Source organism: Somniosus microcephalus, chromosome 10, assembly GCF_052327205.1.
Source record: "Somniosus microcephalus isolate GS21.2 chromosome 10, FLI_Smic_1.0, whole genome shotgun sequence".
In the NCBI taxonomy this organism is placed as follows: domain Eukaryota; kingdom Metazoa; phylum Chordata; class Chondrichthyes; order Squaliformes; family Somniosidae; genus Somniosus; species Somniosus microcephalus.
The window spans coordinates 29,001,220-29,028,838 of NC_140996.1; the positions used below are offsets into that span (position 1 = coordinate 29,001,220).

The 27,619-nt window shown below is 40.4% G+C and overlaps 1 protein-coding gene across 4 annotated transcripts in view; it reads right to left on the reverse strand.

Annotated features, from left to right (window-relative positions):
• Positions 1 to 559: 559 nt before the first annotated feature.
• The window catches only part of rbm26 (RNA binding motif protein 26), a 73,529-nt gene continuing 46,469 nt past the window's right edge, over positions 560 to 27,619 (reverse strand). For 2 of the 4 annotated variants that reach the window (XM_085998545.1, XM_085998544.1), the window contains exons 16-22: positions 26,432 to 26,542; positions 23,625 to 23,792; positions 22,681 to 22,785; positions 19,022 to 19,225; positions 16,105 to 16,191; positions 10,004 to 10,117; positions 560 to 1,359 (exon numbers count right to left, since the gene is read on the reverse strand). In XM_085998545.1, the coding sequence (XP_085854671.1) occupies positions 1,270 to 1,359; positions 10,004 to 10,117; positions 16,105 to 16,191; positions 19,022 to 19,225; positions 22,681 to 22,785; positions 23,625 to 23,792; positions 26,432 to 26,542 (879 nt within the window). In that variant the 3' untranslated portion in view covers positions 560 to 1,269. The remainder of the gene's footprint in view (positions 1,360 to 10,003; positions 10,118 to 16,104; positions 16,192 to 19,021; positions 19,226 to 22,680; positions 22,786 to 23,624; positions 23,793 to 26,431; positions 26,543 to 27,619) is intronic. The other 2 variants (XM_085998547.1, XM_085998546.1) reach the window with 1 other exon arrangement.

Sequence of the window (27,619 nt, forward strand, 5' to 3'; positions counted from 1 at the left end):
AAGTTAACAAACTGTTATCACACTAAATGAGAACCGGTTTAGTTAAAATATGAATATAGCAGGTAACCATAGGGCAAACCCAGGTGAAATAACTAACAAATAGAAATTAAGAAAGCCATTAAGTTATTCTAATACAAAAGGAAAGTTGGTAAGTTTTACCGAGGAATTATAGGAGGACTATCGCCAGAAGTTTATTATCCTGGATTGTTAATGATCACTCACGCATTGCTAGTTTAAGTGACAGAAACAAATATAAGTTCACTGGTTGGATAGTAGCATTAACTGAATCCTGTAACAGATAAAGCTCCAAACTGCAACATCTAAAAAATAACGTGCATTATGCAGTAGAATTGTACTTACCATCACCCCTTTGCTGCAAAGGAAACTTTTAACAAGTTAATGGAAATGCAGAATTGGTTAAAGCTCTTTTGTGATTTCTTTTGGTGGGGGTCTGGAATGGTCTTACTTCTTTGTTTTTACATGTAACCAATTCTCTTTTATATTACATACGGTTTTCTTTTTCACTTTTTTTTTAATATATATTAGACCATTCCATTTCTTTATTTTTTTTTTTTTTTTTTTTAAACATGTCTCTAAAGTCAAAAAGACTTTGACAGAGCTGTTGTACAATGAATGTTTAAAATCAACCCTCAAGTAAAATACATACACAAATCCAACAGAAGAAAACCAAGGCTAATACATAGTAAAGCCTAAAGCAAACTATGCAAAATAAAGGTATACATAACGTTTTAACAAACAAGAGCACTTTTCAGTACTTCCCAAATTCTCTGCTTTATCACAAAGCTTAGCGTGTCTGAGCTTCTCAAAACATCCATAAAGAGATTCAATGTCAACCTTCATTCCATAACAACATGGAACCATTTATAATAGTTACATTGAAATGTTCTGCGTTTGGTCAGATCATTTGACCAAATCAGTAAATTACATGTAAAGTCTTGGTAACTGTCTTTTAGGCTGAAGTTCAATGAACATTTGTATACCAAGTTTCACAAAATGAATTTAAAAAAATGAATTACATACATGCCTCCTGTTGCAACTAAAGCCGTAATTTCATTTCAATCCTTCCATACAGGTACAGTAGCAACTCGTTGCAGGGTCTAACCCTCTACCCCAAACAGTGCTTCTGGACTAATACAGGTAATTCACTACAATCTTTAGTACATTAGTTTTTATTAAAAAACAAATCACATTATGATTTAGAATGCAGACAGCATAGCTTTCTGTAAGTAAACATTGGTCGCTCTTTGATCATCTTCGCCACGAACGCGGTTCATTATCATCCTCTTCATCGTCATCATCTTGGAGCAATGAATCATCAATCAAAGACTCCTCCTGAAACTAAGTAGAAATTCTTCCATTAAAATGGAGCGAGTTTACTTACAAGAATAAATTGCAAAACTTAAGTAAAAAACAATGAACTTCAACATCAACTGAGATGCGTGGTGTAATTACTACATATCACCGCTTTTGTGAGCTGTCTACCGACTGCAAGGCACAAGTCAGGAGTGTGATGGAATACTCTTCATTTGCCTGGATGGATGCAGCTGCAACAACACTCAAGAAGCTTGACACCATCCCGGACAAGCAGTTCACTTGATCGGCACCTCATCAACTAGCTTAAACATTCACTCCCCCCACCACTGACGTACCATGGCTGTAACTCACCAAGGCTTATTGGGCAGCACCTCCCAAACCCACGACCTTCATCACCTGGAAGGACAAGGGCAGGAGGTGCATGAGAACACCATCACCTCCAAGTTCCCCTCCGTGTCTCACACCATGCTGACTTGACATATATAGTCGTTCCTTAATTTTTGCGGGGTCAAATGTCCTGAAAGTGTGTTGTGGGATCACCTTCACCACACGGACTGCAGTGGTTCAAAGTGGTGGCCCACCACCACCACCTTCTCAGGACAACTAGGGACGAGGAATAAATGTAGGCCTTGCCACCCAGAGAATGAATAAATAAAACAAATCTTAAAAACAGTGAGGCTATGGTGTTTCAGCCACATGAAATATTGGTGGTATTTGATTTCAAAAGCAACTATCTAAGACAACGCACTCTAATCTGCACATGCAAATTACACCCAAGAGTCCGGTAAATTGTTCTTTTGGTTACTGAATGAAGAGTTGTGGTTTATACATCACCAGCAAAAATGTGGAATAGTTCATAATGCCAGGCACACAACTACATTCACCACGCTCCAACTAAACTGAAGTAATTGTCTGTACTGCGAATCAAAGGTTTTTTTTAAATAATTCATTATCTAGTGCAACAGTGCTGTGGTTCTCAAAGGTTATGCTAGCTTCATTTAAAAAGGAATATGTTCAAATATTGAACCTTCCGACAGATGCCCGACATTTCAATTAGATCCTGTAAAAACAAGTGGTCTGTTAATGTGGAAACTGTTGCAGTCTGAAGCCTGCATGGTTTACTTGATATAATAGATCTTTTTTTTTTTTGCAAAAGATCATAATGCGACAGCCTCAAGTGAAATAGATATCAGTAAACCCATATCTGTAAAAATGCCAGTTCTAGGGTCATCGACCTGAAATGTCAACTCTGTTTCTCTCTACAGATGCTGCCTGACCTGCTGAGTATTTCCAGCATTTTCTGTTTTTATTTCTGTAAAAATGCTATTGTCTCTTACTAAAATTAACATTTTTAAATGGTAGCATTTCCATTTTATACAGAATTAGACGTTCAGTTAATTTGATGCAACCATCTAACTATTAGTTAACACAACCAAACACAAAAGTACTATTAATGTGCCGTTACAGATCATATTAAAAGAACAAAATACATGCCTGTCTAAAAAACGATGCATGCTGCTAAACTGAGAGCAGCTAGCAACATCAAAGTAGCAATCAATCAATTGCATATGGCTACAAGGAGCCCGAGCAAAACTGAAGTAACTGGGGAGTCAAAGGAAAAACCCTCCGATGGTCAGTCATGCCCGACAGCTCACCAAGACTTGATGCTGGACAAGCAGCCTCACAACAATGGAGGGATCGTAAGGTGAAGAGAGGTAGAACCGAGTGTCATCAGTATACGTGTGGAAACTGATCCCATGTCTACAGATGATAGTGCCAAGGGGCAGCATGTCGAAGGGGCGCGGTGTGGGGGCAAGAATGAATCCTCTCAGTGACATGGTGGAGTGGGAAGAGAAACATTGGTACAGATGCTCTGCCTATGATTGGATAGATAAGAGTGGAACCAAACGAGGGAAGTCCCATTAAATTGGACAACAGAGGAGAAGCATTGCAGGAGGAATGATACACTACAGTCAGTTACAGATAATGTAGGCCCTGACTTTGGCCAAGGCTGTTTCAGTGCTGCAGAAGAGGCAGAAGCCAGACTGGAATTGTGGGAGAGACAAACACGACTCTGGGAGGTGACATTCAAGATCTTTCGCCCACTTCAGTTGAATTTCCCCCCAAATATTCTGACTGACACAAAGAGCATCAATGACATGCATGGAAACGGACTTGGTCGCATCACAAAGGCCGACGAGAGGATGAATGAATTAACACACAAACACAGTTGAAAGAAACAGACAGAATTACTGAAGCACTCTAGGTTCAATCATCCATCTTGCAGGGCAAGGCTTAGCAGTTCCTCCATGCTAGGTAATTAAAATAGTCATTTTAAACAAGGCAAGAATGGGTTGAAGTTAAATCACAACTCGTGTAACAAGCTGACTTTTTTCCCCCCCTCAAAAATGAGCACAAGATGGCAAATGTCTAAGTATACAGGGCTCACATTTTATTTTACAAGTAGTAATTCAGTGCTAATATGTAAATAGTCATCTCTCAGGTCTGAAAGCAGAAAGTCTAATGTGCAGAAAAAGCAACATGAAAACACTAAAGCAGGAAACCATGACAGAGCTGGAAATCTCAATAGCGAAATATTGATGGCGGTTGCAACCTCAGCAAAACTGAAACATACTTGTAATCCGCAGGTCTACTCAAAGTTGGAGTCCTGCACCAATAGAACTGTTCTGAGTTTTGATCAATTTCATCGAGTGGACACATCAGTGCAGTAAGACTCATTCTGAGGCACGAACTCACTATCTGATTTTAAAACGAAGTATTTTGCGCCAGAAGTTATTGTGTAACAAGTGTTTAAAGGGCTTCCAATAACTGAAGGCACAAATATCTTATTTTAACTGTATATCAATCAAAAACTCTCCTACATGCAACATGCCTAACGTCTTGATGCCATAGTTTTCTCAATTCTTTTCCAACAGCATTGTGCCCCAGCATAATTGACAACTTTGCCTATGTTGAACACCCCAGATGGAACAATAAGCAGGCCCCTGAACTTTGCAGGTTACATAGTTATACGAGTACCCTGTATACTAAGCAAAGTCAAGAATGCCTAAAGCAATAAAAGTGGCCTTGGAAATCAAGTTCAACCATGATTCAAACAAGGGCAGCGATCAAATTGCCAGTTCTTCAGAGTAAGGTCATGGCCAACAGATGATGCCTTCAATGAGTACTACTGACGAAACAGCTGGTTTCATCACAAACAAAAATGGGATATCGTTAGCATCTCAAATCTGACTGATCAACAGAGAACAATGGTGATGTTCGATGACCTGGCTTATACAAGCTCACTGTTAATTTAGAATACTTTCCTGTACTTTGTCTCAATTTTACATAAAAATGCCTTTACTGCTATTAACTGATTAACCAAAGGAGTTGGTGCTCACAATCCAAAACAAAAAAAACTTCCTCTAACCAGCTCTTTGTCTCACATTCTATTTTTATCTTCCTTTGGTGGCCCTCTTGAATGCTTCTCATCTCTGTATCTATGCCCATCTACCTCTCTTTCCTTCTTTAAGATGCACATTAAAACATTTGTCCTTATACAAGAAACTTTGATTTACCGGCACCTAAATAACCGGAAATCTCGGTTAACTGGCAAAATTCAGGAGTAGGTTCAGGTAACTTTTATTACTTGCCTTCCTCCATTTGTTGCTGTGCAAGGGTGTGGCTGCAGCTGTTGCTAAGCTACAGAGACGCTTGCAACTTGTGGCCATTGTTCTGAAGCAAGCAACAGGGTTTGTTGCTTTATACGGAGCTCTCAGTTCCGTATCTTTTACTATAGCTTGTGGTTATCCGGAATTTTTGATGAACCGGCACCACGTCGGTCCTGTCCGTGCCAGATAAAAAAAAAAGTTTCCTGTATCTCCTTCACAGAATCACAGAAACCCCACAGTGCAGATAGAGGCCGTTTCGGCCCATCGAGCCTGCACCGACACATATCCCACCCGATCCCCGTAACACCAACACCAACACATATCCCACCCTATCCCTGTAACCCCACGTATTTAATCCCCCTAACACTAAGGGTCAATTTATCATAGCCAATCAACCTAACCCGCACATCTTTGGACTGTGGGAGGAAACCGGAGCACCCGGAGAAAACCCACGCAAACACGGGTGTGGCACAGTGTCAAATTTTTATTGCTAGCGCTCTCGTTAAGCACCTTGGGGCGTTTTGCTACATTAAAGGCACTTATATAAATGCAAAGTGTTGTTATTTCTTTATTGAGTCTTCTCTGTAGTCTGTATATCTCCCATTGTTTGTTTGCTCGCTTCTATGTTGTTTTATCTATCACTCTCTCATCAGAAAAATGAAACAGTTGGGCCAGGGAAGGGATAAACTCTCAAAAAACATCTCAGTCGGCTGAATTGTAATTAACCACTCAAGTATTTATATAGAAAGTTTAACAAAAGAAAAACTTCTCAAAGTACTTTGCAGAGGGAAAAATAAGAAAAATGGAACAGACACTTAACTTTGGTGAGAAGTTAGGAAAGGTGACTGAAAGCTTGGTTAAGGTGGGGAGAGAAAAAGAGAGAGGCAGAGGAGAAAATGCACAGAATGCCCAAGTTGGAGGACTGAAGGGTGCAGGAGTAAAAGTTAAGCATTGAAAAGGTTGCATAGGTTAGATGGGGTAAAGATGGTGACAGATTGGAAGAGGATAAGGAGTTTAAGTTGAATGTGTAGTATGACAGCCAACCAATGTAGGTCAGTGAGGTTTGAGGTAATGGGGGAGAGGGACTTGCTGAAGGACAGGATTGAGAGCAGCTGATTTTTTAGAACCATATAGCAGAAAAGGCAGCCATTCAAGCAGTCATATCTATGGTAGCTTGTTGCTTGAGCCATTAAATCTAATCCTGTTGTCCTTTCAGCTCAATAGCCCACTATCTATCCCTACATTGGAATTTATGACGTTAAGATGGGAGGCCAACAAGGAATAGGTTAGAGATTTTCAAGTCTAGCAGTAACAAAACATAGATTAAGGGTTTTGGCAGCAGTGGATGAAGCAGGAAGGAAGGCAGTGCATGTTGTAGCAATGGAACTAAGCAGTCTTGTTGATGGACACGATTATAGGAAGGGGATTGAGCAAACAAGGCAAGTCACATGATGGAAAAGGTTAGCCTGAAGAGGACAAGGGGGGCAGTGTGATGGATGGTCTCAATGTTAGAGACAAAGACATTTTCATGAGCAAGGCAGCAGCTGAGAGCCACAGGTGGGACTGGTTTACAGAATGTGTATCAGGCTGATATGAAAATTCTATAAATGCTCAGTAAATAGATTGAGAGGGAAAGGTGAGGGAGGAGGACAGCAACTGGGGAGGGGGTGGGAGAGAGGAAAGAGGACAAGAGATGGAAAATAAGATTAAAAAAGGAACTGGCAACGACCTCAGGACAATGAACATTCTTGTGTGAATTGAGAAGATCTATGATCTACTACTAAAACAGTTTGTCTAGTTTAAGTTGTTACTATTATAAGTAAAACTGACTACTTTTAAAGTAGATCAATCTGTGGTACTGTTCCAGAATGTTCTCATCCTCGCTGTACAATTACTACATGCACTTTACTGGCAGTATTTCACAGGCAATAATAGTAGCTGACTGACATGAGCTTTCTTTTGTACTATTACCGTCTGATGTAATTCACCCAAAATTGCTGCCTGCTGTAAGAGCTGGCAGGCAATAATGGAAAGTGCTTTGCCAAAAACAGCACTTTATCTAGTCATGTTCAGGAATCAAGCCCCAAAGTGTTTTACAGATATGAAAAAGTCATCTCAACTTTCCTTGATAGCTTTCATTGAACACTGTTAATGTGGCAAAAGGGGAATTTTGCACCACAGGAAATATCAACACTTTGAACATGCTTTCACACATGCATGTCATCTATTCATTCTCAATCCTACCCAGTATCAGTTTAACAAAACCTGTTCATACATAGCTCATTCCCTTTCTTCATCATTTAAAATTAAGGCAAGTAATTTGTCATAGCCAAAAAAACCCATCATGGAATAGCTGCAGAGGAAATAATTCACAAAATTCAGAGTGATGACAGCAAGAATGGAGCTAGACCCTGGCAAGAAAAGCACCAGTGTCTGGTTTCTGATGCCCATCTAAGCAAGAACACATAGATCAAGATGAAAGAACAGAATGGAGATGAGACACAGGAACCTGGTTTTGAAAAATCGCAGTGCCCAGGATAAGCACAGAAAATCATGGGATCTGGCATGTTTTTATGCCAGACAAATCACTTGTTTTAATTTATAAATTAATTAGACATTAGGCTATTAACTAATATATCTGCCCTGACAACTATCCAGTGTGTCATATTTGGTCCTATTCAGATAGTCATGCGGAGGCACAGAATTGGGAGTGTGAATGTAACAGTGAATTAGTTGCCCTAAACTGCACACAATACTCCAACTTCAGCCTGAAGTCTTGTCGAAGTTCAACGTTACCTCCTTGAACTTGCAGGGGACCTTAATTCAACTGCAATTGGAGTGTCGTGCTAGGCAAGGCAGTTCATTATAGAAAGAATACAAAACAATGGGAAAAAATGCAGCATAGATTGACTCTTGTGTTATCAGGGGTTAAGGGGTCGCAGTTACTGAGAGAAAATTGAAGTTAGTTTCCCCCCCCCACTAAAGCGGAGATGGTTAAGGGGTAATCCGATAGAGGTTTTCAAGATGATCAAAGGTTATAAGATAAATAGTTTCCACTGGTTGAGAGAGAATAATAAGGGGACACAAATTTTAAACTTACAAAAAGAATTGAAGGGGAGGTTAGCACTTTCTTAAAAAAAAGGGAATTAGTTACTTGAAAATTATTAACGGCTCTGGAGTAAAGAATGGGGACAGTGGGATTAGACTAAGTAGTTCACGTAGAGAAAAACCAACACAGACTTAATGGGAAAAACAGTCCATTTCTGCGCAGTTACTTCCTATAATTCATCATACTATGTCAGAACATTGATGTTGATAACATTGTGATAGTTCAAATAAAGAGATCCTCCTTCATAGCAGTAGGGACTCAGCATCTGGTTAGCCCTGGCTGGTGTGAAGAACAGCTTCTTGATTTTCCTGTGCCATCCGAGTGGAGTGCCACACATACAGGAGGGGACAGATTATGAATTTTGGATACAAACCTACAAAGAGGTTCAGGATACTGTCCTGAACATGGCAGCGTTCAGATGATCGACCAAGGAACCAACAGCTGATATGTTGGTTCATTGACTAAACCCAAAGCTCTGATTTCAGTGGCTGCATTAGCAGGATGCACCCCTATTAAAACCTACAGAAAGAAAGGTCGCAAGAGGTGACTTCACCCAGTTAGAAGCTTTGGCCAAGGGGAATCAGGACATGTGCAGGTATTGTTGCAGTCAATGATAACATAAATGATCTGCAAAGAGGAGGGAAGTCCCTACAATATATGAGAGTCAGGCCATGTCAATAAGCTTCGATTGATGACATTGGTTACTAGAAATCAGAGTTGTAGCAAGAGTTACATAAGCTACCATCTACAGGAAACTTTGGTTTATCCGGAGGTTAACTGTCTGGAATGCTCGAGCCACCGGCAAAATTCAGGAGTCGATTCAGTAAGTTTTTTTTCTTTTCGTTGCTTTTTTTTTTCCACTAGTCAGGCTCTGCAAGGTCTAGCTAAAGCTGTTGCTTAGCTACAGAGACACTTGCAAGCTATGGCCGACTGTTTAGAAGCTGTGCAACAGGGTTTGTTGTTAGATACGGAGCTCAAAAGCTTCCGTATGTTTTAACATTAGCGCTGGTTTGTCTGGCAGTTTTGATGGGACGGCAACAGCTCGGTCCCGTCGGTGCCGGATATCACAAAGTTTCCTGTAATATTCAATCCCAGGAGCTGATGCATAACATGATTCTAACTCGATCCATAGACAGACTACAATGTTCTACAGTTAGGAAATGAATGCTTGCGCTTGTTGTGTTCTGAATGCAAACTGGACTCGAGACCTCAATTAATGTAGGCATTCCATCCTTTCAACCAGAATTACTTTCCAGCATTTCAAGTGTGCGTGACAAATCCTCTTTGAAATCCTGTAAAGGCTGTGCAATTTAAGGAGTTGTGGAACATGGGTCGACAGTGCATGCATCAGTGACAGTTACTGGAAAGGTACAGTAGCAAGATGCACAATTTATTAATCCAGTTTCTGACATTAGTGCTGGAGGGCCACTGGTGTGAGACTTTGTTCAAAACAACAATGCACAAGTCCACTGAAGTTTGTAAGGAAAAAGTGCAAAGGGATAAATAACTAAAAAACTCAAAACAATTTATTTTAATTTTAAATGAACGACCCCTCGAGAGCAAACTAACAGCTGCTAAACTAAATAGTAATTAACCCAAGAATTGAATAAATGGCAAGTTGATGGATTTAAAACAAAAACTGATGCACTGCAATTCTTAGATTGCTGCAAAAAAAAATCCAAAACCTGAATGAGAGCTTGCTTGCCACATGCAGTACGGAACAGCTTCAGCACACTATTGCCATGCAGGAGCTTCATGTGACATACATGCATCTTGAATTGTACTTGCACCACTCCCTCACCTGGAAGTATAGAATTTTCAGCAAACTTAGCAAATTCACAACATTGCCACTAAAATTGAAAGTAGAATTATTTTATAAAACATGTACCTCCTCTTCATCTGCCTCCGCATCCTCAGGTTCAGCAGCTGTGCTGGTAGCTCCAGGCTTGTGCCATGCAAGTTGAAGGGCCTGCCCTTTGAAACGAATTCCATGTAAAGCAGCCTAAAAGCCACATTGAACAGAAGAATCAGATCTCTCCCGTAACAAAAGCTGCTTCATGAGGCTAGGTCAATAATTTCAATCATATAGTTTATAGAACAAGCTCCTTGGATAAACATTCCAAGTTGATTAGGATCTCCAAAATATCAAATATGAGGGCAGCCTTACTAAATGGCATACTGGTTAAACATGCAAAGCATATTTTGCAATGCACATCTGTAGTAAATGGTTTAATACTCTAACCATCCACAGTATTACAATCCAAGTATAACCAGCTTACTACAAAAACTCAATGTTGATAAAGGTTGTTGGAGAAAGCAGTTGATATGTGAAGAGGAAAACTAGTGTGAGCATACAAAAAGGCATTGTATTTTTTTTAAATCACTGCAGCATTTGAGAAGCACATTACCCATGACTGACTTTTATTGCATATTTTAGTTTAAGTGAGAAATTTCTACCAATAGACAAAAGAACACTTCCTCCAGCCAATGATTTATGCAGTTCCAGAGAGGGAGCCACTGAAGAAAACAAAAATACTCAGCTGTTTATTATGGATTATGGAGCAGGAAGATTATCCAAGAGTTGGGAAGTTAATTACCTTCCTAACCATATCTTTGTGGGAATAAAAGTACCTCTTTGTATCTGATAAGTTTGTGATACTGTTATATATTGAGTTTAAGAGTTCCATTTTATCCAAGCCTTAGTAGAATATCAACAAAACTAATGAGAGCAAGAGGTCATTATAAATCTGTTTGGTCACAGTTAAGAGTAGTGTGTAGTTTGGATGCCCAGCTGTTCCATCTTGCTACTGGAGGACTAAGACTCCTGCATGAGCGTTGAAGTACAAAAACAAAACTTGCAAAGTTGGAGGAAAAAAGCAAAATACTGCAAATGCAGCAACATCTGTGAAGAGAGGAAGGTAGGGTTTGTGTTTTAGGTCGATGACCTTTCCTTCGAACTACAAGTTGCTACAGATGAACAACTTGCAAGCAGGAAAAAGGGACAAGAGAAGAAAAAGAACAGTCTGTTATTGGGTGGAGGACAGAAGATGATTACCGACAGAAGTGATAAAGGAGAAATTAGAGAAATAAATGATCTATCCAAGACCCCGAGGATGTGTGAATAGTTACAGCAGAATAGCAGGCGGGGCAAGGTAGAAGAGGGAAGCATGTAAAATGTGGCAAAGTGGAGAGGGCTTCAGTGGCCCGGGACTTCAGAAAACGCAAGGGCTGCCAACCACCCTGCCAGCTTCAGACTGATATAAAGGATTCCCAACCCAAGCACCAGCCCACAACATCCCCCAGTTGCCAGAAGCAAGAGTGCACCCATCCTACATTACCAGCACCTGCTGTCCGAAAGAAAATGAGAGCTGTGGTTAAGGTCTGAAGTTGTTACAGTGAATGTGAAGTACCTAGTAGAAAAATACAATGCTGTTCGAGCTTATCCTGAGCTTCAGGTCGCTCGCCGCTTTAATTCTCTGTCCCACTCGCACCTCTGGCATTGGTCTCCTACATTGTTGCAAATGTAGCTCAATGCAAGTTCGAGGAAAAACACCTAGGGGTTGTTTCCACTTTGGGCGCAATCAGCGATCCAGGGGCAATTTTCTAAATGGAATTTTTTGCTCAAGTTTCAGCTCAAACTCTTGCATTTCACCAAACGTAAACTTTTCCATGAACCAGCGCAATCGGGCAGCTTTTTAGATTGTAATTATTCTTTTGCATTAAAAAATATTCTGATATATTTAAGAGTGGTAACCTGGTGCAGTTTTATTAATAGAGCTGAAAATGGGTTTAATCACAAAAAACAAGCATTTAAAAAAAAAGTGCCTAGTCCACCACCTGTGAGTAACCTGACTTTAAACAACTATACAGAACCATTTACTAGTTTCACTGCGGACAGTAGTCAGTTTCTTGGTAAATTTAACCATTTTTAATATTTAAAAGCTTTTAAAAGGTGCCCTTGTGCCTAAAAAAAAAACCTTAATTTTAAGAGCCTCCTTGAAGGCCCGCAAATGGAAACAATTAGTGGAAACTCACCATGGTGATTAATTTGATCAGGGGCGCGGACTGTTTTGGGGGCGGGGCCGGTTTCCAGCACAATTTTTTTTTAAAAACCAGGCACAAAAGATCGCGGAAACCTGATTTGCGCTTGAAATTCCTGCAGCTTTTGTACTGGTTTGGCCAAATTGCACTGGAAATACCAGCACAACCTAGTGGAAACTCTACCCCCTTATCATTCTACTAAGTATAGATTGGTGTACAAGGACACCCAGGTTCCCAGTCACTGAAAGCAAACATGCAAGTGCAGCAAGCAGTTAGGAAGGCAAATGGTATGTTGGCCTTCATTGCAAGAGGATTTGAGTACAGGAGTAAGGATGTCTGACTACAGTTGTACAGGGCCTTGGTGAGACCACACCTGGAGTACTGTGTGCAGTTTTGGTCTCCTTACTAAAGAAAGGAAATACTTGCCATGGAGGGAGTGCAGCGAAGGTTCACCAGACTGATTCCTGGGATGGCAGGACTGTCTTATGAGGAGAGATTGGGTAGACTTGGCCTGTATTCACTAGAGTTTAGAAGAATGAGAGGGGATCGCATTGAAACGTATGAAATTCTGACAGGGCTAGACAGACTGGATGCAGGGAGGATGTTTCCCCTGGCTGGAGGTCTAGAACGAGGGGTCAGTCTCAGGATACGGGGTAGGACATTTAGGACTGAGATGAGGAGAAATTTCTTCACTCAGAGGGTGGTGAACCTGTAGAATTCTCTACCACAGAAGGCTGTGGAGGTCAAGTCACTGAATATATTTAAGGAGATAGATAGATTTCTAGACACAAAAGGCATCAAGGGGTATGGGGAGAGCACGGGAATATGGTATTGAGATAAAGGATCAGCCATGATCATATTGAATGGCGGAGCAGGCTCGAAGGGCCGAATGCCCTATTCCTGCCCCTATTTTTCTATGTTTCTATGTACAGGAAACTTTGGTTTATCCGGAGGTTAACTGTCCGGAATGCTCGAGCCACCGGCAAAATTCAGGAGTCGGTTCAGTAAGTTTTTTTTTTTTCGTTGCTTTTTTCCCCCCCACTAGTCAGGCTCTGCTAGGTCTAGCTAAAGCTGTTGCTTAGCTACAGAGACGCTTGCAAGCTACGGCCGACTGTTTAGAAGCTGGGTTTGTTGCTAGATACGGAGCTCAAAAGCTTCCGTATGTTTTAACATTAGCGCTGGTTTGTCCGGCAGTTTTGATGGGACGGCAACAGCTCGGTCCCGGATATCACAGAGTTTCCTGTATTATACAGCCCTCTGGCCCCAACATTAATTCCATCAACTTCAGTCCTTAACCACAGCTTCCATTTTCTCTCGGGCAGTAGGTGCTGGTAATGCGGTCATAAGTGCCTTAGCAAGTCTGGGAGATTGTGAGCTGATGCTTGGGTTGGGAATCCCCTCATCAATATACAGCCAGCGAGGTCGTCCTCCCTTGACTTCCATCATACTCCTGGGGCCACTGAAGCCTTCTCTGCTTTGCCAGGTTTGTCATGTTTTTCCCATCCACTGCTATTTTGCTGTAACCGTTTACATATCCTCTGGATCTCGGATACATCTTTTATTTCTCGGCCGAAACACTGAACTGTCACACTCATACAAGTGCCAATACTACAAGTAGAGCCAATGATAGAAAAGTCCTTCCTGCAGAAGATACAAATCTTGAACCAATTAGGTATAAATTAACACAAAAAATTTAAGTTGGAACTCAGACTTGAGCCCCAAAAGGCAAAACAACAAATGGATGGATACTTGAACACCAATTACCCACAACACAACTTGCATTTATACAATGCTTTTAAACATGGAAAACTTCCTGAAGTCTTTTACGAAAGGGGAGTTGGGGAAGGAGGAGGAAAAAAGATAAAAGGGAACAAAGGAAGAAACACCAAGTTATAATGGAAGAATTAGAAGTGACCAAAAACTTGATCAAAAAGTTAAGTTTTGAGGAGGTTTTCAAAAGAGTAGAGAGACGTAAGGGTTTAGACAGAGCCCCAGAGTAGGGCCAACGCGGCTTAAAGCTCTTCTACCAGCAGTGGTATAAAGCATAGAAAGACAAGAGTTGGAAACAGAGTGAAGGAAGGGATACAAGACTGAAGGTTGTAGAGACAGAATGGGATGAAGTTGTGGAGTGATGAGGAGAAAGACTCCCTGGGAGACAGGGAGCAAACATGTCAGGAAACACAGGGGTGATGGACATGGCAGACTTAAATGTGGGACATGGAAGGGCAACTGAGTTTTGGAAAAATTGAGTTTAGAGCTGACAAAAACAGGGATACATTTTTCCAGCAGTGGTGGGGGTTGAGATAGGGATGGAAATAAGTGGCCTTATGATGAGTATGATGTACGATCGGAGACTCAGCTCTGGGCAACAGGATGCCAAGGCTTTGCGCAGTCTGGTTCAATCTGAGCGAGTGGCCAGAGAGCGCTGGATTCAGTCACATGGGAGCTTTATAGCAGGGGCTGAAAACAATGCCTTCAGTCTTCCCGATGTTCAGTTGGAGGAAACTTTCTCTCATCCATGACTGTATCAGAGACATAGCATAGTACTTTAATTAGTGTATTAGACTATTTCTAAATATGCAGGCAACCATTTGTAAGGAATTTAGAATTTACGCTGAAATATTTTTTCAAAAAGCTACACTTCTATGGAAAACAAATTGTGAATTTTAAAGTAAGCAGAGAAATTTTAAAAAGCTAGTGCTCAACTCCCCTCCTGGAATGATACATCAGAATAAAGTAAACCAATTTTCAAAAGGCAGCATATCAAATTAAGCTAAGCCATAAAATTTAGTGAACACATGAGTACCAACTGAGTTATTTTGGGAGGCAGAGAAAAATATGAAAAAAACTGATGCTTCTCTCCTCCCAAGAGCATATTTTAAAACCAGTCCACGTAACCCAGAAACCATATTGAGAGATCTTTCGCTGCAACTGGAAAAGATGGAGCAGTAAATGAACATTCAAAATTTGCATTTAGGAAATGCACTGAACCAACCAGTGAAAACCAAAACCTTCAATTAAAAGAACACAAACTAAAACAAATCAGTGTTAACGCATTAGCAGCATACCAGAATAACTAGCAGTCACAAGATTTATCGCACTATTTGGAACTACAGTGTAATGCGAAATGTAGAAACAATTACACCTTCAATGACATTTTTACATGAATGGTACAATATTACAGTCCCTAGGTATAAATTTTGCATTTCCGCATTTAAATTTATAATAAATTTCACTAGTTCCAGCTGCATTTAAATGCAGCGGTGTATTTCTCAGTGGGCATTCTTAGCAGAATACAACTGAACTAGGTTTGCCCAGAGAATTGCTATTTTTGTATCGAAAAGCAGCCACTTTATACACTAGGTACAATAATCCTACCAGAGTAATACTTATGGCAAAACAAATGGTTGAGGTGCAAGACTAAAGACTCCATCTATATATACTAATTTCTCCTAAAAAAAGTCATCCATCTCTAACCATTCCCCACCCAAAAGGAGCACTCCTATTTTGCTGATGAAACGGTTCACACATACACAATATATTCACTAGTTTCTGAAGGACCTTAATGAAGATCCATACACTTATAGAAACACACATGTATATAAGAATATCAATATATTTAGCCTAGACCACCTCAAGTTTACGATTTCCACCAGCTACAGTATTCACAACTGAATAATGATACTGTGGCTAGAAAAGTTCAGCTAGTGCAATGCCAGTAGTGCAATGGCTATAAACCACAAGACACTTCACTTCAAATGATGAACTATGCAATGGAAAGCCGGTCAAGGATCATTGAAATTGGATTAGCTTCCTAAATTGCCATGCCAAGTGCTTTCACTGTCTGGGATCCCATTCATAAAACGAGTGATCCCTTTAAATATGTTGGAGCTCATTTTAGTACTTGAAGTGATCCTAAATTTACATGATAAAAAACGATTTACTTACAGCCTCTGCTTCTGCCCTCGTCTTGTAAGTAATGACTGCGTGACGAGAGCCGGCGTCAATCTGACAATCATCAATTTCACCAAATTGCTTAAAGAGAGAAATACAGTAAAGTCTTTTAAGCACTACAATTTCAAATACTGTGTTCATAATCAAACTCTCAGCCTTCTGTTTATTGAAGGCAATTAACTTAAGAAATGCATTCACCGAGAAATAAAAATGCTGCTGGACATAGTCCGAAACAAACCTTGTGCATAGTAAAATGCTATTATAGCAATCCTAATTTAGCCCAGACTTTGCAATATCAACGCTTTCCAATTTAGACACATCTGTGGCACGTGCATACCCATTTCATGGGCCGCACTGGATTTTGTGACAAGTCTTGGCTCCTGGGCTATAGGCCTAGAAAAAGCCTGCCAGAGGTTGGCCTGCAGCACATTTGGCTGGGGAATGCAAAATCTAACAGGGAAGCAGCTCGTCATAAAACAGTTAAGTTGTGGAGGCGAGAGGGGCTGTGTCAAACTGAGAGGTAGAGCTGGGTGTCATCAGTGTACATGTGGAAACTGACACTGTGTTTTTGGATGTCGCCGCTGAGGGGCAACATGCATTCGAGAAATAGGAGGGGGCAATGGATAGTTCCTTGGGGGACACCAGAGGTAACGATGCGGGAGCAGGAAGAGAAGCCACTGCAGATGATTCTGATTAGATAGGTAAGAATGGAACCAGGTGAGTGCAGTCATGATACTTCAGACCACTCTAGATTGACAAAAATCAATCCATGAAGGGAAATTATTGGAACTAGCCGAGAAGTGCAATACAGCTCACTCCAAAGAGCGGTTTAGGACTGGATAATGAAGTTGAAGTAATGATGAATGAATAGTACAAAGAGAAAAATTGCCAGGAATTATTACAAGGCAGTAACTTCAGAGGGATTTAAACAGTATCAAACAGAGCACAATTGGGCCATTTGGGTGAAAAAAATATCTGAATCCAGGCAGGAAATCATTTCTATGCATGTGTGTTTTGTTTTAAATACTGCAGCCTTTGAAAGAGTAATTTTAATTTCCTTCCTGGCAGCAGGTGTCATGGACAATATAAGCACTTTTGCTGCATACATGTCACTAAGTTTATTAGAAGATAATTAATGATTGGTGAAAAATAATATACATCACATTATAAACCAACAATTCAGCATCTGTATTGCCGAGAACAGCAATTACAGAACACCTCTGAATAGAAGAGATTTGATCATCAGATTACAGATCCAGCAGCATAGATCATACAAGGTACGCTTGATGGGCTCAATGTCCTTTCCCATTTTTCTTATGTATGGATTGTGTAACTATATACACAACCAAAAATGGTAACTATAAAAACATTAGAAATGAAGATAAACAATGTTTCTCTTTCTTGAAAGCAATTCACCATCCTCATGCCATATGTGAATGGGACAATCCCTTAGGGGACCACAAGGCTTTTGTTACAAAGGGATTCGAGTACAAGAGTAAAGAAGTCTTACTACAATTATACAGGGCATTGATGAGGCCACACCTGGAGTACTGTGTACAGTTCTGGTCTCCTTACTGAAGGAAAGACATACTTGCTCAAGAGGGAGTGCAGCGAAGGTTCACTAGACTGGTTCCTGGGATGAGGGGATGGCCCCGAGAAGAGACTGAGTAGACTAGGCCTATATTCCTTAGAGTTTAGAAGAATGAGAGGTGATCTAATTGAAACAACTAAAATTCTTCAGGGGCTTGACAGGGTTAATGCTGGGAAAATGTTTCCCCTGACTGGGGAATCTAGAACACAGGGTCACAGTCATAGAATAAGGGGATGGCCATTTAGGACGGAGATGAGGAGAAATTTCTTCACTCAAAGGGTTGTGAATCTTTGGAATTCTCTACCCCAGAGAGCTGTGGCGGCTCAGTCTTTGAGTATATTCAAGAAAGAGGTCGATACATTTTTGAGAATGAAGGGAATTAAGGGATACGGGGATAGTGCGGGAAGGTGGAATTGAGGTAGATCAGCCATGATCTTGTTGAATGGCAGAGCAGGCTCGAAGGGCCAAATGGCCTACTCCAGCTATGTTCTTATGAATCCCTGTTCTTGCATGAAGTTTTCATTTCCTGTACCTATGTAGCACTTGACATTATCGAATTTTTTTTTTGAACCGGCTAAAAACAATTTGAATGCACCCGGAAAATTATTTTTGTTGGAAAAGAAAAATGTGATACTACACAAGTAACACCGTGTAAAATAACACCCAACAGCAGGCTCAAGCCCAATGCACTACCCACAGTTGGCAGGATGCAGTTTGTGCTTACTATCTTCTGCATGTCAAGTTCCCAATCTCAAGCTGGTTGCTATGGAAAAGGCACCCTGCATGTCCAATTTCAGAGCAGCATTGGTAAAGGCCACCGAGCAGATTGAGAAAAGGAAAATCCAAGTCGGGAAGAAAACATCTCAAAAATCTAGATTTGACCGAAAGATAATTTGCAAATAATCTTGTATACAAGTTGAGAGAAAACCCCCCCAGTACAGAGTGGTGTGGTGGGTTAGACAGTGGCCTGTCACCTTCGGGACATGGGTTCAAATCCAGTCCAGAAAGTTGGGATAAAAGTCTCCACTATCTGCCGGCTCTGTGAAATGAATTTAGGCAGCCTCAATTTCATTCCCATAAGTTGTCCCGAATGCAGCACTCATTTTGCCAACCTTACTCAAAGATGGCTAGCAAAGGAAAATTGTCTCACTAGTGCAACAGGGGGTGCGCAGTGCATTAGCTGTGCAATTATCAGGACATGGGCACGTTTGAAGCCCGACTGGGTGCTCCTAGTCTCTCCTGAATGCGATCAAATAACTAAAGATTTCCTGTTCTGTCTGGTTCAGTACAACAACATCCATCATGTTGACTATAACTTACTGCAAAATGCGGCAGGACTTCATCTTGGTCACTTTCTGAAAAACCAGATATATTCAATGACTTTGGACGATGGTCTACTACAGAGTGAAAAGGTACACCCCGGCCTCGTCCTCGATGTCCTCTACCTCGACCTCGGTGTCCACCTCGCCCTCTGGAGTGGTGCCCCCTTCCACGAACAGAAGAAAGGATCCCCCGTTTGGCAGCCTGCAACACAAGTATGAACACATAACATGCTCAGACACATTTAGCACGTTTAATGTTGATTATTAAAAGGGACATCAGGAAAAGCTCAATCCAGTTTTTTTTTATATAAAAAGTGAAATCTCCAAAGCTGCCAAAACTGTTGGGAGTTTAGCAAGAACTCCAAGGGGAAGTACTCAGCATAACAAAAACTTCATCTAGCTGCAAAATGTCAAGAGTCACAAAAAATCTACTTGCTAGTTTACTTTATTTATCTTTCATATTTAAGTTTTAAAAATGCAACATGACTGGAATGTTGCACTTACCACATCAATTCCCCTCACTTGGATGCACACAAACTTAAACTTGCTAACACTTTTTTACAATTTAATCCACATTTTTGCCTCAATTTATGCACAAAGTATATAATTAAGGAACATCACATGCTAGCCACCTTGTGGGCGGAAATCACGTTCTTGAAACTTCGATGAAAAGGTTATCAATAGTCTTGCACAAATAGGTAGATTAGCAAATAACACATTTAGATGACTAGTGTCACAAAATTATTAAAAGCTGTGTTACCGTCTGTTAGATCAAGGTAATTTCAGTGGACCACACTGATTTGAGGTCAACACACTAAAATAAAAGTTTGCGAGTCCGGTGGTAAGTTTTAAATAGTCGATTTATTGCATCACTTGATTTACACTGTTTGACTTTCTTCCTCTGCCTGACTTGTGAACAAAATGGCAGGTTTTTATTTCAGGTGGAGCCTGCCCTCGCTTAATAGTCGTAGGTTTATCGAGTGGCGCCATAATATCGATTTATTTACTTGGGGGTCTCAAGTTGTAGGCTTAATTAAATAACACCGCCGAAGTTAGAGCTCTACAATGGGATCTCGCCGTCTTACCACCCAGAGGGTTCGCTACCCGGGAGGTTTTTATGAATCAGCAGATGTACCCGCCCCCTTTATAACCATTGGCTCAGCAGCATGCATGCAGAGTCATGGTTGGTTCAACTACATCACACTGATTGGATCTCTGATACATCAATCATTCCTTTGTTCTCTAGTTAAGCAGAATCATCACTTTTAGTTTTAAGTTAAGATCAGCATTTTCATAGTTTTAAGCTAATTCAGCATTTCCATTGTTCTCAGTTTTTAAGTCAGCCGAGGTGACGTTACCAGCTGTGATTGGATCTCATACATCACACCATCCTTTGGCACGTGGTCAGCTTAAACATAATCAAATTTCTTTACATTATTAGTTTAATCATATTCAAATCTGTTTTATTAAAATATATATTCCCTAACACTCCCCCCTTTGATTCTTTCAAAAAATTGAATCATTAACATAAAGATTAAAAATATAATCAAATCATTGCTGTGTTTTGCCACTGTCCGGATCAGTGGCACTGCACAAATTGACATCAACCAGGATTTTACGTGGCCACAGTAAAAGCCTGGTTTTAATAAGTTAATTGATTTCATGATCTTAAATTAATTAGTGCATCTTAAAAAGTGGGAGGAACTCCCCTCAGCTTATGGCTTTGAAAAATACATTCAGGTAAAAAGGTAGAAAAATTAAAAAGTAGAAAAGATACAAAAATTAAAAAGTAGAAAAGATACAAACTGATCTTGCAGCTAAATATAAGTTGTCACATCTTGGCTTACCCATGGGGCAGCAGCTGCCTGGCGGCAGGTACATTTAATCAACAGAAACACACAATACAGAATTACAATGATTACAAAGAACAAAATTAACCCCTGCACCACTGAAGTCCCCAGCGAGCCTAGCCATCCAGTTGCCCAATTCCATAAAGTGAAGGGCGGGGGTTGTTTAACCTTTTCTACTTCCTTACGGATATGTTTAGCCAAATTAGTAATATCTTCGGAGTTGTCCGGGATATATGTGCAACAGTCAGCTCCGATTAGGGCACATGTTCCACCCTTCTCCGCTAGCAGATAATCTAGAGCCATTCTATTTTGTAAGGCAACTGTGCGTATTGCCACCATCTCACTGTTCATTTTACCCAGTGACTCAGCCGTATCATCGGCTACTTCCTCAAGAATCGAGGCTACCAGCCGAATTTCTTTTATTGTCCTGGCTGTTCCATACCCGGGGAATAGGATAGCAAAGAATTGTTCTGTTTTAGTAATAGCTCTTTCGGATCGATAATGATGATTCGCTAGAGAGGGCAAATGGTGAATATATGGCAACACATATGCCAGGTAACATGATCCTGTCCAGCCCCGTGGCAACCAGGGGTATGCTTTGTTGCCACAAATAAAGTATGTCCCATTGTACGAGGTGGTTTTATCGACATCAAACCCTGCAGATACCAGGGAATAGTTGAAAGTACCTTTTTGGTTGGCGTATGGGACTTGCAGTGTACAACCATAATACTGAGGGGATGGATAACAGGGAAACCAGTTAGCAGTACCAGTTACTGTAAAATTATACGTGCACCGACTAGTGCCTACGAATATCCCCCTCTTCAAATTCCTTACTAAACATATTGTCCCCGGTAGCCTTTCCATACCTGTGGCCTTAGTGAGGGTGAGGAAGGGAGGCTGTTGGGAGTGGTCGTACTTTGGTTGGTACCACGCTTTGAAGGTATTCATATAATATCCTCCCGCTACCGTCCAATCCATTTCAAGGGCAAATGGTAGGGATTTTAAAATGTTCTACTGTTGTGTCTATGCATTACTAATGATGCACAACCATTTCCAAACTGTGTTCTGATGGCAAACTTCACAGCGACATCAGTTTGGCAGATTTACACTACACATCTTTAAGTGGTGTAGCAAGACTATCAGAAAATATGCAATAGAAATTACACGCTTTTCTGATCATTACATTCAACTGGCAGACAATGCTGCCATCTCCTGTAAACCCCTATTATTGCAGCAAGTTCCTTGGTTTTTATTGTTTTACCAAGTTATGATTTGAGACAGCCTATAAGCTGAAATTGAGATTAACAGAAATCTAACAAACAGCCTTGTATCCAGTAAATCAAGCAGAGGTTGTGTTGGAAATATTAAGCTACATGTGGTGAAGTCTTGCCTCAGTAGCCTAAACTTAGCTCCAATCCAGAGGCCAGCAAACTACATATACCCAATTCATACAAAAAAAAGTAAAATATTGGGTGTGTACACAGCTAAATAAATTTGCACAGCATTCCTTTTATCAGAAATTCTGCCAGATACTCTAGAAACTTTGGCAAAAAGATTTCCAGAATAATTATCAGCATGATGGTCAGCAAATGAGCCACAGCTAGAAATATGTTTGCATTTTTCAAAGAAAACCTCAAGATTATTTTGTAAGAACCTCAAAAATAGATTTAGAAATGCGAACTACAATCTGGAGGGAAGAATGGAAAACTTTGTTAACAGTAGGCAGAGAACATACTCGTGCATTAATATGAATATGAAAGCATGCAATTTCTTAATACCTTTGAATTACTATGGTCATTATTCCTACCTCGAGCTGAAGCTCGTTGTATTTTTTTCTAAGTTCAGTGATATCTTCTCCAGCCTGCACTTTCTTGTACAAATCCAGCTCGGTGTCTAGTAGTTCTCTTTGCATCTATAAAAAGAAAAATCCAGCATTTGCTTAAATCCAAATAACTATCGAACTGCAAGCCGATAATCTACTTGCGGGGAATCAGGTAATCGCTGCAAATCAAAATGAAGCAGCAAGATTACAGGCTGGCAATTCACTCCCTCAGAATATATGTGGTCATTTTTGGTTAATACACTCAGTTTTGTAAGGAACAGAAATGGGGGACACATTTCAATTTCACATTTTGCAGTCTGTTTAACAAAAAAAGTGATTAACCATTTGCACTGTGATGGATAAAATGATCACTCAGGAGCTTCACTAATGGCACAGCGGATAAAAGCGGCATCAGTTTAGAACAGACCAGAAAATCCAATTTGAAGCGGAGTTGACTGATCTGAAACAGGATAGCAACTCAAGCAGTATGGGGAGCAGAAAAATCAAGTCATGACGAATTTGGAAAGGTGCTATAGGATACCCAGCAAGCGGTAGCACCTTCAGTCAAGGAAAGAGGAAAAAATGATGGGTTAAAACCATTAGAAACAGTAATAATTTGGGAAGGGGCATGGTCTGAATGGCTATTTTTCATGCTATACTTAGTATTTATTTTTTCTGTTGGCTTACTAGTTAAAAAGTGTTGTGCAGGGACAGTCATAAGCAATGGTTTCTGGTTTGCGGAAATGCTCAACGGCTATATATACACTTTAATCTAAATTCTGAACTTTGTTTTATACGTTTATAAACATTCGGGAAAACAAATAAAAACACAAGATTAAACTTTCCTTGTTCACCACCTTCATTTTTTGAACATGGAAAGTTATTCTTAAGAAACACAACATCCAAAAAACACCAACAAAATGCAATACCTGAGCTTTGGTTTTCACTGTTTTGGGAAGAGATGAGCCTGTTCCACTTGCTTTCAGTTCATCCTGTAGTTTGGTTATACTCTTAGTTAAGGCCTGCAGTGTTTTCATTATTTCTGCTTTATCTTCGGATTTCATTTTTTTGTTTTTCTCCAGCTTTGCTATCAAGATCTAAATATGGATTCAAAAAGTCAAGATGAGACAGACAGAAGTGCCCAGGATATAACTTTCTCAGACAAGATTTTTTAAGCAAAAGCAAAGCACATTATATTATACTTTGATTGATCAGACTACCCTTGGTTCCCTGATCAAGCATGTGGTTTTGTATATTCACTTCACATTTAATCAAAATTTTGAGAAGACAGTGCACAATTTTAATTACACAGTACCAATGGGGGAACACACTGGATTGACTGGTACGCTAACATTTGGTGGGCTGCAACAATTTATTATAGTATTGTTAGACCAGAGCTTTGTGAGTAGATGGGGAGAAAATAAAAGGGTTGGATCAGTATCTTTGGTGCAGCTGTTAATTTGATTCTCCTTCCTGCGTTACTCCTCAGGTTCGGGGGGGTTTACATCTCAGTCTATAAAGGGGTCTCAGACTGCCCAGTACTTTCAAAGTTCCTTAAGAGCAATCCAGTAATTCAAACCATGTATGTTAATTCTGGTTTTCCAACATTAGGCAATTAAGCCAGTATTTACGAGAGGATCAGATGTAAAACATATTTAGGTGATACTTCTCAACAGAAGATAGATTACATCGGATATACGGCACAGAAACAGGCCATTCGGCCCAACCAGTCCATGCCGGCATTTACGCTCCACTCGTCCGCCTCCAGTGTTTCCTAATCTAATTCTGTCAGCATAACCCTCCGTTCCTTTCTCCCTCATATGCTATCAAGCCTCCGCTTAAATGCATCTATACTATTCGCCTCAACCACTCCCTGTGGTAGCGAGTTCCACATTCTCACCACTCTCTGGGTAAAGAAGTTTCTCCTGAATTCTCCATTGGATTTATTAGTGACGGTCTTATATTGATGGCCTCTAGTTACACTCTGCCCCACAAGAGGAAACACACCATCTTTTTTTTAAATATTCATTTGTGGGATGTGGGCGTCGCTGGCAAGGCCAGCATTTATTGCCCATCCCTAATTGCCCTTGAGAAGGTCTATCAAAACCTTTCATAATTTTAAAGACCCCTCAGATCACCCCTCAGCTTTCTTTTTTCAAGCGAAGAGACTCAGCCTGTTCATCCTTTCCTGATAGTGATTTGTGTATTTGTACTCCGATAGATCCCTTTGCTCCTCCACCCCACCCAGACTCGCACCCTCCAAGTGATAAGTGACCTCCTTATTCGTCCTACCAAAACATAACACCTCACATTTATTTGTGTTGAACTTCATTTGCCAATTATATGGCCATTCTGCAAGTGTATTAATGTCCTCCTGTAATTTGTTGCAGTCCTCCTCAGTATTGACTATCCCCCCAATTTGGTGTCATCCACAAATTTAGAAATTGTGTTTTTGATTCCGAAGTCTAAATCGTTAATATAAATTGCAAACATGTGTGTTAAAAGAACAAAGGGGGGGGGAGAAAGCAGGGAAGGCCCTGCAATTTCCTACAGAAATAGTTTTGACAAAATGGCACTGAACTGGATTGAAATGCTAACATGCTTACATTTTATTACTCTAAACAGAGCAGGGGGGCAGGGTAAAAGACTCCCATGAAACAAAAAGCATAACCTCGCTTATGGATTACCCTCCCAATCTGATTCATGTGGTAGTACAGAAGAACATAAGTAGTAAGAGCAGGAGTAAGCCTGATCATCGACCTCAACTCCACTTTCCCGCCCGATCTCCATTCCCCTAGAGTCCAGAAATCTATCTATCTCAGCCTTGAATATATTCTCTGACTGAGCATCTCTGGGGCAGAGAATTCCAAAGATTCACAACCCTCCGAGTGAAGAAATCCCTCCTCATCTCAAGTCTTAAATGGCCTACCCCTTATCCTGAGACTATGCCCCCTAGTTCTAGACACTCCAGCCAGGGGAAAACAACCTTTCAGCATCTACCCTGTCAATCCTACAAGAGGCTACAGTGACTTAACGCAGGCAAAGCATAGAATAAAGCTTTTGCCCATCACTCTCTTGCTGCCCCGGATTCTTGGTAGAAGAGGCATTTGAATTCTGCTGGTGCAGCTTAGAATTCACTACAGCTGTTTTCATATTACTTTTGATGTGTGCAGCAGAAACACATGCAAGCCAAAATTAAGATTATTTTTTAATTTAACACAAGTACAGAAAAAACACTTTTTTCCAGTTGAATCTTCCTGATTACTGCCAGTTTTCCTGAGATTGGGAAACGCAGTATTCCAGCACTGCAGAATCTCTTTAGCAATGCAATGATGTTGGGTAGCTGCTACAATGGATAAAGAAGTGACTGCGTGCTCATAGGCAGAAAGTTATCAATGGCTGCGGACCTGCTTAAAAACCAGTTACCAGTGGTGTCCCCCACAGATCGTCATTAGGGCCTCTGCTCTTTCCTATCTATATTAAACGACCTAGATGAAGGTTTGCATGTGCATACTGAACTGTCATAACCAGCCTGTACCCGCACAATAGACCAGGATCCACTTTGCAGCCAGTTCACACGGAGACTGGTTCCACTACTCAAACATAACGGAGAGCAGCATACAGTGCAATTAAAAAAAATATATAAAATGGACTACATGTACATCCCCAAATTACATTCCCCTGTGAAAATAGAAGATTATCCTGATCAAAGAAAAATAGATGTCAGACTAAATACCTTTTGGGTTTCTATGTGTTTTTCTAAAATCTCTCGTTTCTTTTTTCTCACATCTTGCTGAAGTCGAAACGTATCCTGTAAAATCATCATACACTTAAGAACCATGGCCAACTGGAACATAACCAAAGAGGAAAGCAAAAATCCAAAGGGAAAAAAAGAATGTAAACCTTTTGGAAAAACACAATGTTTGTAAGCAATACGTAATTTTCATCTGTAGGTTACTGGGGAAAAAATGTAGGCCCTCAGGTTTTAGGTTAGGCAAAACGACTGGCAACATGAGCTTTTGTTGGCTGTTCTGGTGCCAAGTATTATTGAAAAACTAAGTCAGCTTAAGGGGAAATGCTCAGCTGTTCAAGCTAGTTGTGCGCCTCCAGGATGCAGGTCTGTATCAGAGTGCGTTGTGTCTCTTTTTTCCTTTCCATGAAAACTTGTTTTTTTTTTTTTTTTTAAATATTGAAGCGAACAAAATTATATTTTGATAACATAGCACCTTAGTTTTTTTCTCCAGTAAATCTTGATACATTTAATTCTGAATAGGTGTATGCCAAAGAAAACCCAACCAAATTAAGTTCCAATTATATTTATAAAAACTACGTAATCTACATTGCTCAGTGAGGAGAATTTCCTTGACCAGTATGTTCTTGGCCCAACTAGGAAGGAGGCATTGCTGGATCTGGTGCTGGGGAACGAGGTGGACCAGGTCGACCAAGTGTCTGTGGGAGAACACTTGGGTACGAGTGATCATCGTATAAGATTTAGATTAGCAATGGAGAGGAGCAAGGAACAATCGAGAGTTGAACTTCTAAACTAGAATAGGGCTAACTTCAATGGGATGCAAAAGGATCTAGCCGGGGTAAAATGGAACCAAAGACTGACAGGAAAAACTGCAACTGAACAATGGGTGATCTTTAAGGAGGAGATGTTCCAAGTACAGGCTAGGTACATTCCAAGAAGAGGGAAGGGTAAGGGAATCAAAGCAAGGGCTCCTTGGATGACAAGGGAGATAGAGAAGATGAAACAAAAAAAGAGGGTGTATGATGAATGTCAGGTGAATTCTTCAAGGGAGAACCAGACCAAATACAATAAGTTGAGAGGGGAAGTGAAGATGAAAATAAGATTGCAAAGAGAGAATATGAGTGTAGAATGGCCAACAGTAAGTGGGTAGTAAGAGGCGGGATGGGGCCTATT